The sequence below is a fragment of the Rhinolophus ferrumequinum genome, chromosome 3 (assembly GCF_004115265.2).
Source record: "Rhinolophus ferrumequinum isolate MPI-CBG mRhiFer1 chromosome 3, mRhiFer1_v1.p, whole genome shotgun sequence".
NCBI lineage: Eukaryota > Metazoa > Chordata > Mammalia > Chiroptera > Rhinolophidae > Rhinolophus > Rhinolophus ferrumequinum.
Window position 1 is genome coordinate 12,616,873 of NC_046286.1, and position 15,105 is coordinate 12,631,977.

The window sequence follows — 15,105 nt, forward strand, 5'->3', positions numbered from 1 at the left end:
CTTCTAAATAAAAGTATTTAAGGCTATTAATTTCCCTCATAATATTGCTATAGCTGCATTCTGTAAGATTTTTGGGTTTGTTTTTTAGATGTTTTTAATTGAGATATAATTAGTGTTCAGTAAAGTGCACAAATCTTAATTATGACTTAATGAATTTTATATCCATCTGTACTACTGTAACCACCCCCCAGATCAAGATGCACACCCAAAGGCTTTCCTCTTCATGTCCCCTTTCTAGTCAGTATCTTCTTCTAAGAAAAACCAGTATTCTTCCCTTTGTCACCATAGATTTTTGCCTATATTTGAACGTCATGTAAATGGAATCACAGAATATGTATTACGCCGTGTCTGATTTCCCTCACTCAACCTAATGTCTGTGGAGTGATCCAGCTTGTCAGTTGTATCATTACTTTGTTCTTTTGTATTGCTGAGTCATATCCCATTGTAGGAATATATTTATCTTTTCTGCTACTGATGGACGTTTGGGATGTGGAATAAGATTTATTATGTAGTATTTTTATTATTGTTTAGTTCAAAGAATTTTCTAATTTTCATTATTATTTCTTCTTTTATTAATTTTTTTGAAGTAGATTTTAAAATTTTCAAGCAAATTTTGTTTCATTTGTTTAGTTATCTTTTTGTTTTAGATTTCAACCTTCATTCCATTGTGGCCAAAGAATATGGTTTCTATTTTCTGAATCTTTGCAATTTGAGACTTCTTTTTTGGCCAAATAGATAGATGGTCAAATTTTATAAGTGTTCCATGCGTTATTAAGTATGTATATTTTGCAACTGCTGGACACAGGATTCTACATATTTCACGAAATTGATCTTGTTAATTACATTGTTCAAATCTTCTGTAACCTTACTTATTTTTGTTTGCTTATTTTTGTTATTAAGAGAGATGTGCCAAAATCTACCTTTATAATAGTGAATTTTTAAACTTCTAATTACATATATTTTGCTTTATATATTTTTGACTGTTATTACATAAACTTTAAAATCATTTAACAGTGCTGTCCAATATAACTTTTTGCAATGATGGAGAAGTTCTTTTCTGCTCTGTTCAATATGATAGCCATTTGTTGCTATTGAACATTTGAAATGTGACTAGTTCAATTCAGGAACCAAATATTTAATTTTATTTACTTTAACCAGTTTAAATTTAAATAGCCATATGTGGCTAATGGCAACCACAATGCACTATGCAGGTTTAGAATCGTCATGGTTAATTATTATGAAGTGACCTTCTTTCGAGGAAAGCTCTTAAAATCTATTTTTATCTGGTAGTAATATTACAGCTATCTTTCTAGTATACCTTTTTCTATCTTTTTACTTTTTGTTTGGATTGATAAATCTTTTAGGTCTCTTTTATTGTAAAATATGAATAACAGAATTTTCCATTTTAACCACTTTAAGTGTATACAATTCAGTTATATTTTTACCTAAAATGTTTTTTATTTGGAAATAATTTCCAACTTACAGAAAAATTGTAAGATTAATACAAAGAATACCCGCATACTCTATCCAAGTTTACATTTTGTTAACATTTGTCCCATTTTGTTTTTGTCATTTGCTCTTTGTGTATATATACATATATATAAATGTGTGTATATATAAATGTGTATATATGTATGTGTGTGTATGCGTGCGTGTGCTTGTGCTCGCATGCTCACACACACACACACGCACACACACACTTTTTTCCCCTGAACCATTGAGAGTAAATTACATATATGCTGGCCTTTGCCCCTAAATACTTTAATACATATTTCCTAAGAATAAAGGTATTCTCTTACAGAATTCATTTATCAATTTCAAAAATTTAACATTGGTATAATACTCAAATCTACTTTCCATATTCCAGTTTTGTTAATTGACTCCATAATGTCTTCTCTCTCTCTTTTTATTTTTTTCAGTCCAGGATCACCCATTACGTTTAGTTGTCATGTTTCTAGTCTCCTTTAATCTGGAACAATTCCTCAGCCTTTGTCTTTTATGACACTGACATTTTTGGAGAGTACAGTCTTTTAAAATTTTCTAAATAGTTTCTCATTTTAAATTTGTATGGTATTTCCTTGTGATTAGGTTCAGGTTATGCATTCACGGCCAGAATACTAAGTAAGTGATGTCGTGTGCTTCTCAGGGTATTACATTTGGAGCACACAATTTCTATCTGTCCCTCTTTTGTGTTGTTCATTTTGACAACCTGGTCAAGAGGTTGTTTGATTTCTCTACTGTATATTAATATTTTTTCCTTTGCTACTATTTATAAGTTGTCTGTCGGGATAGGTACTTTAAAACCATGCCAATATTCTACTCTCATCAGAATTTCCCCCAGTATCCATTTACTTTTAACTTTGTCATACTCTTTGTCATACACGTGTCTTGTAAATACCTAGCATTTGTTTTGTATTCAGCCTAACAGTCTCTCTTCTTCAGTTGTCAATTTTAGCCTATTTATAATTACTATGAGTAAGGATAGTAAGGCTTTTATTTTAACCCTTTATTTTGTGTTTTTGTTTACCCTTATATTTTAAATTTTTAGTTACTTCATATACACAAAATATATAAAACATATGTACAGTTAGAAGAATAATAAATTGAATACCTTTATAGGTATGGTTCTACCCTGGGTTTTTGTGCTTTTTTTCTTCTCTTGGATTGATTTTTTCTTTAAATTCCTTTTTGTCTCTCTCAGTTTTGGAAGTCATGCATTCTATTTCTATAGTTGATTACCTTTATATTTTTAACCTATATGTATGACTTGTTAATATCACTTCCCACCTTCCTGAACAATAAAAGGACCATAGAAAAATCTTAATTCCAATTCTAACTTCCATCTTGCTTGTTACTGTTGTTCAGTGTTTTAGAATTATCTATTATTAGTCATTGTTATTATTGTTTTATTCAGTTGATGTTCAGATTTGCCATAATACCAGTTGCTTTAGTCAACATTCCTTTTGCATCTTGATCCTTCTTTTTGAATTCAATTTTTCCCCTAAAGTCCATCCTTTAGAAGTTTCTCCATTGAGGGGGTATTGGTGGAAAACATTATTAGCTTTTGTTTGAGAATGGCTTATTTTCACCCTCATTTAAAAATATTTTTATGATATACTTTAGACATCCACAAAAGTAGACACATTAGATTAATAGTGTATCAATTAATAGATAAATTCCAATATATCCATTCATGGCCGGTCTTGTTTCATCTACGAGTATATTCCCACCCATTTCCCCAGCGTTCAAATTTAAAAGATAAAGACTGTTTTTAAAAGCAAGAACACTATAATTATCAAACCCTCAGAAGTTAATAGTTTCTAATATCTTCAAATACACAGTGTTCATATTTCCTTAATTATCTCATGTTTTTAAAATTAGGTTTTATTTATTGAGGATCCAAACAAAGCCCACACATTGCATTTGGTGGAGTTACATCTTTCATCTCCCTTAATCTGTAGGTTCCTTCCTCTCCCCCCTGCACCCCCTGACCCCCCCCCCCCAAATTGGTTGTGGGTGAAACTGGGTTGTTTGCCAAATGGATTTGTTGACAGGCTGGATTTTGCTGATTATATCATCCACATGGTGTCCTCTAGCATGTTCCTCTGTCACCTTTATTTCCTGAAAACTGATATTTAGCCATAGAAGCTTATTCAGATTTGGGGTTGATTTCTTGGGCAAATACCAAGGTGGTATAGTGTACTGCTTCCAGGAGGTGTGTTACGTCCAGCTGTCTTTCTTTGTGATAGTAAGATGGATCAATGGATTTCAGTGTTGTCAGTCTGATGTACACATTATATCTAGTTTCCCATCAGCTTTTCACTATGCAGCCATTCATTATCATTGCTTAGGTCTGTCATTTCATTAGGGGTTACAAACTAGTCATATTCTAGTTTTGTCATTCCTTCTTCATGTATTAGCTGGAATGCTTCCTCTATAAAGAGAAGCTCCCTCTCATCAACCTTTTAGTTACCCTGAAGTACAGTTGATACAGGAAAGGCTTGATTCTTTGCTCCTCCCCTTTATTTTGAACCATTTCTCTAGCAAACTCCAAGATGACCAATGAGATCTTCTAAAAATATATATCATTATGAACTCATGGATTTTTAAAATATTTCATGTGTTTCAATCCATCGCAGGTGTTATTTTTTTGACGTTCAAATTGTTCCGTTTTTGGCCAGCGAGTACCTCTCAGGTTGGCTCCTTTTGATGTTTTCTCCTTTTGACAGTGTCCTTGCTTCCTAGCATGAGCAAACATCCCAGGCTCACCCTTGCCGAAACTGTGATACAGGAGGAGGAAAAACCCAGCCTCATGGGCCTTTATAACCGTCAGCTCCTTAAGGAAGGGCAAAACTCAGGTCTCTCTGGTGTGTCACAGAGGAGGCTGAGCTCTGGAAGCTTAGCACCTCTATGTCTGTAACTGCTGAGGCCCTCCTCCCCACAGAGACTAGCAGGAACAGATCTTAATTAAGGGTACACCTTTGCCCGAACCCCTAACTCCCTATTTCCCCTGCTCTTTGTCTCTGCCTTTCTCCTCCACACTTTCCCAGGTCAGAACCATCCAGTCCTGGACATGGGACCACATCGGCGACTGCAGTGGACATGGCTGGGCCGGGCTGAGCTGCAGTTTGGGGACCAGACCCTGCATGTGTCCACCGTGCAGATGTGGCTGCTGTTGAATTTCAATCAGACAGAGGTGCCTCCGCTCCTCAGCTTCTCTGTCTTTTCTTCCCCCTTGTCTGCCACTGTTCTCCTTCACTCTGTTCCTTCCTTCCATTCTTTCTTCCCTCATATTTTCCTGGCCCTTGGCTCTCTCCCTCTGACTGGCCCTGTTCCTCTTCACCAGGAGGTGTCAGTAGAATCCTTGCTGAAGAATGCTGCCCTCACCCCGGAGCTGCTGCACCAGGCACTTCTGCCCCTCACGTCTGAGAAGGGCCCTTTGAGCCTGCATGAGGGTCAGGACTTTCCACATGGGGGTAGGTCAATGGGGGCTGACCGGGGACGCTGTGCATAGAGGGTGGGGCTCTCAGGGTGGGGGGTAGCGTAATAGAGAACGAGAATGGGGTCTCCTTCGCCCCCCATCTGTCCCTCCTCCTCCCCGGGTATGGACTGGGAGTGCATTCCAGGTGTGTTGCGGCTTCGTGAGCCTGGGCTCCAGCCCTGTGGGGAGGCCCGGTGGCTGATACCTCCCCAGGAGTACCTGGACGTAGAGAAGGATGAGGGCCGAACTCTTGAACAGAAGAGGAACCTCCTGATCTGTCTTCTTGTCCGTATTCTCAAGGCTCATGGGGAAAAGGGCCTCCACATTGATCAGCTGGTTTGTATGGTAGGCAAAGAGGGGACCATGAAGTTAGGGGAGGGAGGGAGTCATGCTGGGGGTTGGGGGTTGGAGCCCAGGGTCACCATAAGGGAAGATAAACGCTCTCAGTGTGACACCTTGTAGGTAACATTTCTGTCTGGGTTTTCTATTCCTGACAGGGTAGTTAGACGGAAGGCAGAGAGACAAGATGTGTGTTTACTATATGCCAGGCCCTAAATCTAAGAGTTTGCATTATTAAGTCATTTAATCCGCACAATTCTATAAGATAGGGGGTGGTATTATCATCATCGTCGTCATCATCATCCCCATTTGACAGATAAAGAACAATGAGGCATGAGAGAGTTAGTAACTTATCCATAGTCGCACAGCTAGTACGTGACAGAGCTGGGCACTGAACCCAGGCAGACTGGCTCCTGTAGGTAAAAGGGGCCTGCCTGTTTTCTCGCCTCCCACCCAGGTGCTGGAAGCCTGGCAGAAGGGTCCAAATCCCCCTGGAAGCCTGGGCCGCACGGTGGCTGGGGGCGTGGCCTGTAGCAGTACGGATGTCCTCTCCTGCATCCTGCATCTCCTGGGTCAGGGCTATGTGAAACGGCGTGATGACCGGCCCCAGATCATAATGTACGCCACCCCAGAGCCCACGGGGCCCTGCCAAGGTCAGGCAGAGGTCCCCTTCTGTGGCAGCCAGACCACCGAGACATCCAAGCCGAGGTAGCCACCCCCAGCCTCATCCCCCTGCAGCGTGTGCACCAGCCAGTAGAGAGGGATGGGCTCCCCATGACAGATGGCACCGCACTAACCTGGGAGGAGCTGTGTGCCAAAGCCAGGCTCCCTTGTGGAGCAACACTTGTTTCTTTCTTTGTCTATCCCCATTTTGTCTCTACTTGTTATTTTTCCCATTCTGATCGTCCTCATTCCCCCTCCCAGTGCCGTCACCCCCTTCTTTTCCTTTCTAATCAAGGGCCTTGCTGTCACCATGCTCCTAGAGCCCTTAAGCAAGGGATCCAGACGTGTAATCTCCTTTATAGGTCTCTCTCATTCTGAGCAAAGATGAAATATTCTGCCATATATATTGAGTGCTAACTGTGCACTCTGCTCAGTGAAATATACACACTAGTTTTGGGGAAGCCTACAGAGGAATTTGCCATAGGAGTCCGCTAGTTGGCTGGCACTGCTAAAGCTTTTTATGTCAGATCCAAGGCACTGCTTTGATGCCTGCTCTTTGCATTAGCTGTACAGTGAGCTCTCCAGAGTCATCTTTCCCCTACTCCCACATGCATGACGTCACCTGGGGATCTTGTTTAAGTGCAGACCCTGAGTCAGTACATTCAGTACAGGACCTGTGACACCGACTGCTGGGCCCCAAAGCACACTTTGAGGAGTAAGGCTATGGACCACCCCTTCTCACCTGACACACTGGTAGCATTTTGGGTGAGACCCACAGTGGGACTGTCCATCCAGCTGTAGGTCAGTCGGCATCCTCACCCCTGCCTGCTGGATTCCTGTCATGCCCTGGATCACAAATGCTTCTGTGGAGGGCCCTGCTCTGACTGTTGGTGTGGATGGTTGTCCTCAGGCTGGTGAAGCAAGCACGATGGGAGCTGGGGGCCAAGCTGGGGTTCAGGTAGTAGGTTGAATAAGCAGGGCAGGGAGACTGACCGCTGCCTCTTCTCTCCCCCAAGCCCAGAAGCTGTGGCCGCCCTGGCATCTCTTCAGCTGCCTGCGGGCCGCACCATGAGCCCCCAGGAGGTAGAGGGGTTGATGGAGCAGGCGGTATGGCAGGTGCAGGAGACGCTCAACCTAGAGCCAGATGTGGCTCAGCATCTTTTGGCTCACTCCAACTGGGGGGCCGAACAGCTGCTGCAGAGCTACAGTGATAATCCTGAGCCACTGCTGCTGGCGGCTGGGCTGTGCGTGCCCCAGGCCCAGGCCACCTCCGTGCGCCCCGACCACTGCCCTGTGTGTGTCAGCCCCCTGGAGCCCAGCGCCGACTTGCCCTCTCTCTGCTGTATGCACTACTGCTGCAAGGTGAGGCCCACCAGCCCTTCTCCTGCCCCAGCTTTCTGCTCAAGCATAATTCCTTGGGAACTATTGGTTCCGGCCCCAGCGCCACCATTTCCTACCCTAGGCAATGTTGGGCAAGGCTCCTAGTCTCTCTTACATGAGTTTTGTCATCTGCCTTGACATGGTGAGGGGTGGTGGTTAGGATATATACATCCGTGGTTCTCAAAATTTTTAATTCTCATTTTATAGTCATTGGCGGCTTTTAAAAATCCTCACGCTCATACTATACCCCAGACTAAGTAAATCAGAATCTCTGGAGGTAAAACCCAGGCATCGGGAGCTTTAAAAGCTCCTCAGATGATTCCAGTGTTCAGCCAAGTTTGAGAACTACTGGTACACACACACACACGCACACATGCATGCACACACACGCACACACACAGCATACATGAAGGCACTTTGTCAATGGGAAGTGGTATTCAGTTGGTCATGCCTGTAGCTTGTGGTTTCCTTATCGCCACACACGTCTCTCTCTCAGAGCATCGTCACTGCTTTTGTGTATACTCTCACCTGATACACAAATGGAAAGCAATGTAGTAAACCAGAAGATAGCACAAAAGCGCAAGGCAGTTTTGGGAAGGCAGGGCCTGCTGTCGTACAGCTGAAGCAGAGAAGGCTGCAGGTCGGGGGTGAGTCTTCAAAGGCAGGAAGGGGTGGGGGAGGCCCCCCGAACCAGAGTGCTGAGTGTCTGGTATTCCCCGCCTCACAGCTCTTAGAACTGGTGCCGAGCCCGCAGCCATCCTCCTAAGAGGATGAGCCCCCGTGTTGCTAGGATTCTAGCTGCCTCTCCCTCCCAACAGTGTCTCCGGGGTGGGCCATCCCAGACAGGTGCATTGCATGCGTGCGAACCGGTTCTCTTTCTGATTCCCTTTTGCTCTCCTTCAGGTTACTCTTCTCACACAGCTGCCTATGCTCCTTTTCCCCCCAGCTTCTTACTTCTTTCCTTGACACTTGCATTTTTTTCATTTAATTCATATTTGTCATGGACTTACTGTGTGCATAGCTCTGGGTGCTGAATGAGGGTGTGGGAAAGTCCAAGTAACGACCGTGCGCTCTTTGTAACAGCAGCTAATGGTGATGGGGACTCAGTCTGGGCCATTGTGCTGTCTTACACGCATTCTCTCACTGAATTCCCATCCTGGTTCAGGGAGATAGATATTCTTACTATCCCCATTTTATAGACTACAGATGGAGGCACCGGGAGGAGAAGGAATTTGCCCAAGGTCAGGATTGGATTTTGGCGGTCTCACTCCAGGGCCCTCCCTCCACACTCTAACGAGAAATGCAGGGAAAAGAATCCCGTGGGGTCTGTGTTGTAGGAAGTGACTGGGGTTCGGACTGGGCCGGGGGGCTTGTCGGGGACTTTCACCTGAGGAGGCACGGGGAAGGCCAGTCCCAGGAGGTGACTATCTGGGGGAAGAGTGTGGCAGACAGAGGGAAAAGCAGGAGCAAACACAGGGAAGCCATGGGACCACAGCTGGAGAGGAGATCTGGGAGGTGGCCAGGGGCCCAGTTGGGTCAGGATTGGCAGATAATGGGTTTTACTTTAGGGGAAGCCATGGTGGGTTTCAAGCAGGGGAGTGATATGATCTGATTTACGTGTTTGAAAGGATTGCTTTGTGTGGAGAAAAGGCTTGGACGGGAACAAGAGTGGAAGCTGTTGTACAAAGAGGCAAGAAGAGAAGGTGGTGGTTTGGCCTAGGGACAGTGAGGAGGAGAGGACCGGGAGGGTTTGGCGACATTTGCAGGTGGAGCTGACAGGGCTGGGGGATTAGATGTGGGCTTTGGGACTAGGGAGTCCAGGGTGATCCCTGGGGTTTTGATCTGAGCATCTGGGTGAATGGGATGTGTCATCTTGTACCGGGGCTGGGGCCTGGGCTGGAGAGCAGGTTTTTGAGGGGGAAATTCAGCCTTTTATGGCCATGAACTTTGAGCTTCTTATTGGACACTTTTGTGGGACTGGCAAGTGGACAGTGGGTTTTTGAATTCAGAATGACGTGGCGAGGCCTGGCTGGCATCACCCAGGGAGAAAGAAGCAGGCCCAAGTGCTGAGCTTGGGGCACCCCCACGCTGTAGAGATGTGGAGACAGGGAGCCTGAAAATGCCACTGAGAAAAACAGGCTACTTGCACAAGTCCCAGCCGAGGAGGAGCCTATGAATAAGTCACAGCTGAGTGGCACAAATGAAATGCAGGAGAACTCAGAGCAGGGAAATCCTGGGGTCTGGAGCAGTTGGAGGCAGCTTCCCAGGGTGAGCCTTGAGTGGCAGGTGGAATTGGGGGGTGGAGGCGGGGCATGGGCTGGGGAGCGCCCTCCTTGGGGTGAGCACTGGGAACAGCATGAACCAAGAGCAAGCCCAAAGCAGAGGGGCTCCTTATCGGAGTGGGGCCGCACCAGACTGAGGCATCAGCGGGCCTTCGTCCTCTGTGGCTGGGAGGGGGGAGCTTGCTGCGCCTGTGTGCCTGCAGGTGTGCATCTGAATTTGGAGAAACTTCCTGTTTTATCTCGAAAATGCAGGAATTTTGCATCCAACGTCCCAATTTATCTGGGTTTGTTTCACTATGAAGAGGGGTTTGTTATGTTTTGTTCAGTACTTTCCTCTGAGTAAAAATAGTCCAGTAAAATGCTTCCCATTTATCCTGGAGCTTGGATACCACTGATACATGTCCTCTCCTGGGGGCTAGATGCATCGTTTTGGAAAGCTTGGCCATCGGCAGTGAGGGAAGGGGCTGTTAACGGGGTATTTTAGGCGGCTCGGGCCGCTGATCATGCATAAACCAAGGATGTGATGGGGAGAGACGGGCGTAGGAAGACCATTTGTCAGGACTGGCTCCTGCAGCAGTTTAGGAGCGGAGAGGATAATGGCCTGGTATAGGGCAGGGCAGGGCTGTGGGCACAAGACAGGATTTAAGAGATGTGCAGGGTCCGACACGGCCTGGGGCCGCCGTGGTGCCGTTGATCAGGATTTGGGAGATGCAGTGGGCAAGTCTGAGTCTGGGGGCACAGGAGCCTCAACACAGGCATAGAGGTGAGCAAGCGGAGCCAGGAGGAGAGGCCACAGGTGTGTTTGCAGCGTCCAAGGCCAGCCACCAGTGGGGAAAGGGGGCCCCATCTCCCAGGCCACCTTTCTCTCTGACCTTGCTCTCTCCAATTCTTTCGTAGAACTTGAGTCTTTCTTTCTCCTCCTCTTCTCGTCCCCCCTTCCCTCCTCCCCCTTCAATTCTCCTTACCCATTGCCTCCACATCAAGCCCAACAATAATTATAATTAGGCTGCTATCCTGGCCCACACATCCTCAAAGACAACTGTAATTTGGGCCAATCCAGGAAAATGCATGGAAGCCAGAAAGATTAGGGTCAGTTTTGAGGTCGATTTAGAAGCAGGCTTGTCTCTGGCCTTCTGCATCGTCGGGAAGGGAGGGCCGCTAGATTACTGCCCAGGACACCACCTCCTGGTGCTGCTCCCGCACTGTCCCTGAGCGCCTCTCCGTTCCCTCCCAGTCTTGCTGGAATGAATATCTAACAATGCGAATCGAGCAGAACCTTGTGCTGAATTGCACCTGCCCCATTGCCGACTGCCCTGCCCAGCCCACCGGAGCCTTCATTCGTGCCATCGTCTCCTCGCCAGAGGTCATCTCTAAGGTATCCCCTCCCCTGAGAGAAGCTCAGTGCACAGCCAGATGGGCAGGCCCCAGGGAGTGGGCTGGTATGCGGGGTGCTGGAGGTGTGGCATCCTGGCAAGCCAGGCCCTCACTTGGTGGCACCTGTATCCCACAGTACGAGAAGGCCCTCCTGCGTGGCTACGTGGAAAGCTGCTCCAACCTGACCTGGTGCACCAACCCCCAGGGCTGTGACCGCATCCTGTGCCGCCAGAGCCTGGGCTGTGGGACCACCTGCTCCAAGTGTGGCTGGGCCTCCTGCTTCACCTGCAGCTTCCCTGAGGTGGGCCCCCACCCTGGCCCTGATGCTGAGCCAGGATCCACTCCCTGCCCCCCCCACACACAGATTCTGCTTTGTTCGCATCCTCAGCCACCCAGTTGAGCTCTGTTCCTCCCCACACCAGCGGGGCTGCCCTCAGTAAGGGCTCTGCTATGTCCTCCCCGCCCCCTCCTGCTCTAGGCACACTACCCTGCCAGCTGTGGCCACATGTCTCAGTGGGTCGATGACGGCGGCTACTACGATGGCATGAGTGTGGAGGCCCAGAGCAAGCACCTGGCCAAGCTCATCTCTAAGCGCTGTCCCAGCTGTCAGGCTCCCATTGAGAAGAATGAAGGGTGTCTGCAGTAAGAAGAGGGCCCTGGGGGAGTCCGCAGGCACGGGAGAGGGTAGGAGACCTGCTAGTAAGAAATGGGGCTGACCAGAAACCGAGCAACGGGCAGTTACTCAACCACCCTTTCTTGGCATGCTCCAGGGTGATTCCTGGGTTTTATGTTCCTTCCCCCACTTTTAAGTCTACACTGTATGGGGGAATTCAGAAGCAAGGGTGCATTCAGTAGTGACCAGTAAGTGTAGGAGACTAAGGGCATGGAGGGGCCGGGGCATCTTCAGAGGTGCCTTCAGGCCCCTGGCATTCCTGCTGTGGCCCTGGCCAGAGGCAGGAGCTCTCTGACCAGCCAGCTTCCTCCCTAGCATGACCTGTGCCAAATGCAACCATGGATTCTGCTGGCGCTGCCTCAAGTCCTGGAAGCCAAATCACAAAGACTATTATAACTGCTCTGCCATGGTAAGGGGACCCTCGCTGGGAGGAGGGTGGGGCCAGGGGCAGTCAGGATAGGACGCTGTTGTGGGGTCTTGGGCAAAGAGGGCTCTGTGTCCAGAGCAACCGCATAGCTGTGGAGACAAAGGCTCAGTGGGGAGAAGACAGCGCCACTTAGGCCTACAGGTGCTGGGAGGTCTGTGCACAGCAACCTTCAGTCCCAGAGTAGGACTTCTCATACCAGGAGGGCTGGGGCGAGCGGGGCAGAGCGGAGAAGAGCAAGGACCCTGAGTCTGAGCCTGGTCCACCGCTTAGTGTGTGGCTTTGGGTCCGTTTACTTGTCCACACCTCAGCATCCTCATCTGTAAAAGGGGCTGATAATACGACCTCCCTCACAGTTCTGAGGATTAAATGAAAACATCTGGGTAATGTTGAAAGGCCTCTGTGAATGGGGGCTCGTCTGAGATGAGCCCCATTCTGTCCCAACAAAGCCCAGTAGCCCTCTCAACACGTCCTTACAGGTAAGCAAGGCAGCTCGTCAAGAGAAGCGGTTTCAGGACTATAATGAGAGATGCACTTTCCATCACCAGGCCCGGGTGAGCAGGGAGGAAAGGGTTGGGTCGGTGAGGTCACGGGGTGGGGGAGATGGCCGCGGAGGGGCCAGAGAGCCGAGATGGAGGCTGCTGTTCTGATTGGCTGGGGCTGCAGGTGCCGGCGCGCATCACTGACTCGCCCCCCTGTGCGCAGGAGTTTGCTGTGAACTTGCGGAATCGCGTGGCTGCCATCCATGATGTGCCCCCAGCCAAGTCCTTCACCTTCCTCAGTGAGGCCTGCCGGGGACTTGAGCAGGCTCGAAAGGTTGTGGCGGGTGGGGGAGGCGAGGAGGGGTATGTCGGGGCGTGCAGTGGGCGCGGCCACTTCCCTTGCACCTGCCTGGATCGGGGGATGAGGAGGAAGCCCGGGGGAGGGCAGGTGCCAGGCCTCAGCGGGGAGAAGCCTGACTTGGGCTCCCCTAGGTGCTGGCCTACGCCTGCGTGTACAGCTTCTACAACCAGGACACAGAGCACGTGGACGTGGTGGAGCAGCAGACCGAGAACCTGGAGCTGCACACCAATGCCCTGCAGATCCTTCTGGGTGAGGCCTGGCCCTGCCCGCCTGTCCCCTTGGAGCGCCCCATCCCAATAGACAAGCAGGTGGCGAAACAGTGCCCCACCCAGGCCCCAGCCTTCATTCGTACCTCTTCCTCCTCTTAAGTCTTCGTAGCCATGTCACCAGCAGCCTTTTAAAATTCTGGTATGAAGACTATAGTACATGCTGTGAGTGCCTGAGGGCACAGGTCCCCCAGGCCTTTGATTTCATTACGATGTGTCCCCACCATTAAGTGTAAGCCCCATGAGAATGGATGGTTAGAGCTTGGCCTGGCAGATGTTGGTAGAACTTGGTAGGTATGTGTTGAAGGAAGGAATGGAAGGGATGAAAGAAGGGAGGGAGCCCCTGTGCCTGCCCCCTCTGTAGAGGAGACCCTGCTGCGGTGCCGAGACCTGGCCTCGTCCTTGCGCCTCCTACGGGCAGACAGCCTCAACATGGGCCTGGAGCTGCTCCGGCGGATCCAGGAAAGGCTGCTTGCTATCCTGCAGCATTCCACCCAGGTAGGCTCCCCCAGCCCCGGACCTCCGTGCCCAGCGCAGCCCCTGCCCCGGGGGTGTCCAGGAGCAAAGGCAGTGAGGGTGAATGAATGTTCGGCTCTTGGGCCAGCCTGCTGGACGCTGTGGGACCCTGCCACCTGACCACGTTTCCTACAAGATAAAGGAGTTAGGCCACATCAAGGGTATTTGGCCAGATACTTGCTCCTCGGGATCAGCTGGCGAAGGTTTTCAGCCATAACTCCCAAATGTGGATTCAGAATGCAGGAGTAGGGCCCAGGGGCTCGGGGTCCCCTGGAGAAAGGGATCTCTGAAGTTGTGTCCAGTCCTAATACGCTGATGTTGGGTCTAAACTATAAGTCTTGCCTTCGGGAGCTTACGGACTGGTGAGTCCCTGGGGTAGAACAGACGCGTACATACACTGTAAGGTCCCGAAGCACAGGGCTGGTGGCCTCACCATTGTGTCCCGTGTCCCTGGAGGCCACCTCTGAGTGAAACCACACAAGGCAGTGGTTGGAGAGGGGCTGTGGGGAGGGAGGAAGGGAGAGCCGGTGGGAGCCTTCCTGCCAGGTGCGTGGCACCCAGTAGGCTCGCAGAGAACACCAGCTGAAGAAATGCTGGGCACAGAGACCCAGTGGCCTCTACTCTCCTCCTCCCCACACCCTCCTGTCCCCTTGCCAGGATTTCCGCATTGGTCTCCAGAGTCCGTCGTTAGAGGCCCAGGAGGCAAAAGGGTCCAACGTGCCCAGCAATCAGTGAGTAGGGGGTGCAGAGCTACTGGGGGGAGTGGGACGTGCCAGGCTCCCTTGGAGGCTGAGTGGCGCTGTCCTCCTAGGCCCCTGGGCTCCTCGGGGCTGGAGGAGGAGGAGGAGGAAGACGAAGACGACGAGGATGACGTGCCTGAGTGGCAGCAGGACGAGTTCGATGAGGAGCTGGACAACGACAGCTTCTCCTATGACGAGGAGTCTGAGAACCTGGACCGTGAGACTTTCTTCTTTGGCGAAGAGGAGGAGGATGAGGAGGCTTACGACTGAGGGCAGGGGTCAGGGAGCACCTGGCACATGGGTGACCACGGCACTGTCACGGGTGGGGGAGGGGCGAGGCCCAGCGGCCGCAGCACCTCCTGTTTACTGAATAAACTTTTCCACAGACGTCTCTGAAGCAGGCTGGGCAGCTCCCCAAAGGCCCGCTTCAGCTTCCCCCTCCCATACACCCAGCCCTGCTCATTCTTTAGTTTTCTTCAGCCTTCCAAACTCTTCTGTCATCATAGAAGGCCCAAAGGTGACCCCTTTGACTTCAGCGATAAAGGGGAATGCAGGTCCACCTGGTCCAGGCCAGGTGCAGACTTGCCCACTTGCCCCAGATCCAGCGCAGTGTTAGAGCCCAGA

General features: G+C 49.5%; 1 protein-coding gene across 1 annotated transcript in view; it reads left to right on the forward strand.

Moving 5' to 3' along the window:
• CUL9 (cullin 9) overlaps positions 1 to 15,090 on the forward strand; it is a 35,318-nt gene extending 20,228 nt beyond the window's left edge. The window contains exons 27-41 of the mRNA XM_033102124.1: positions 4,551 to 4,696; positions 4,847 to 4,976; positions 5,127 to 5,326; positions 5,778 to 6,028; positions 7,000 to 7,345; positions 10,880 to 11,020; positions 11,156 to 11,320; positions 11,498 to 11,661; positions 12,008 to 12,101; positions 12,596 to 12,670; positions 12,822 to 12,932; positions 13,091 to 13,208; positions 13,590 to 13,723; positions 14,399 to 14,472; positions 14,553 to 15,090. Coding sequence (XP_032958015.1) covers positions 4,551 to 4,696; positions 4,847 to 4,976; positions 5,127 to 5,326; positions 5,778 to 6,028; positions 7,000 to 7,345; positions 10,880 to 11,020; positions 11,156 to 11,320; positions 11,498 to 11,661; positions 12,008 to 12,101; positions 12,596 to 12,670; positions 12,822 to 12,932; positions 13,091 to 13,208; positions 13,590 to 13,723; positions 14,399 to 14,472; positions 14,553 to 14,751 — 2,348 coding nt within the window. The 3' untranslated portion in view covers positions 14,752 to 15,090. The remainder of the gene's footprint in view (positions 1 to 4,550; positions 4,697 to 4,846; positions 4,977 to 5,126; positions 5,327 to 5,777; positions 6,029 to 6,999; positions 7,346 to 10,879; positions 11,021 to 11,155; positions 11,321 to 11,497; positions 11,662 to 12,007; positions 12,102 to 12,595; positions 12,671 to 12,821; positions 12,933 to 13,090; positions 13,209 to 13,589; positions 13,724 to 14,398; positions 14,473 to 14,552) is intronic.
• The last annotated feature ends 15 nt before the right edge of the window (positions 15,091 to 15,105 follow it).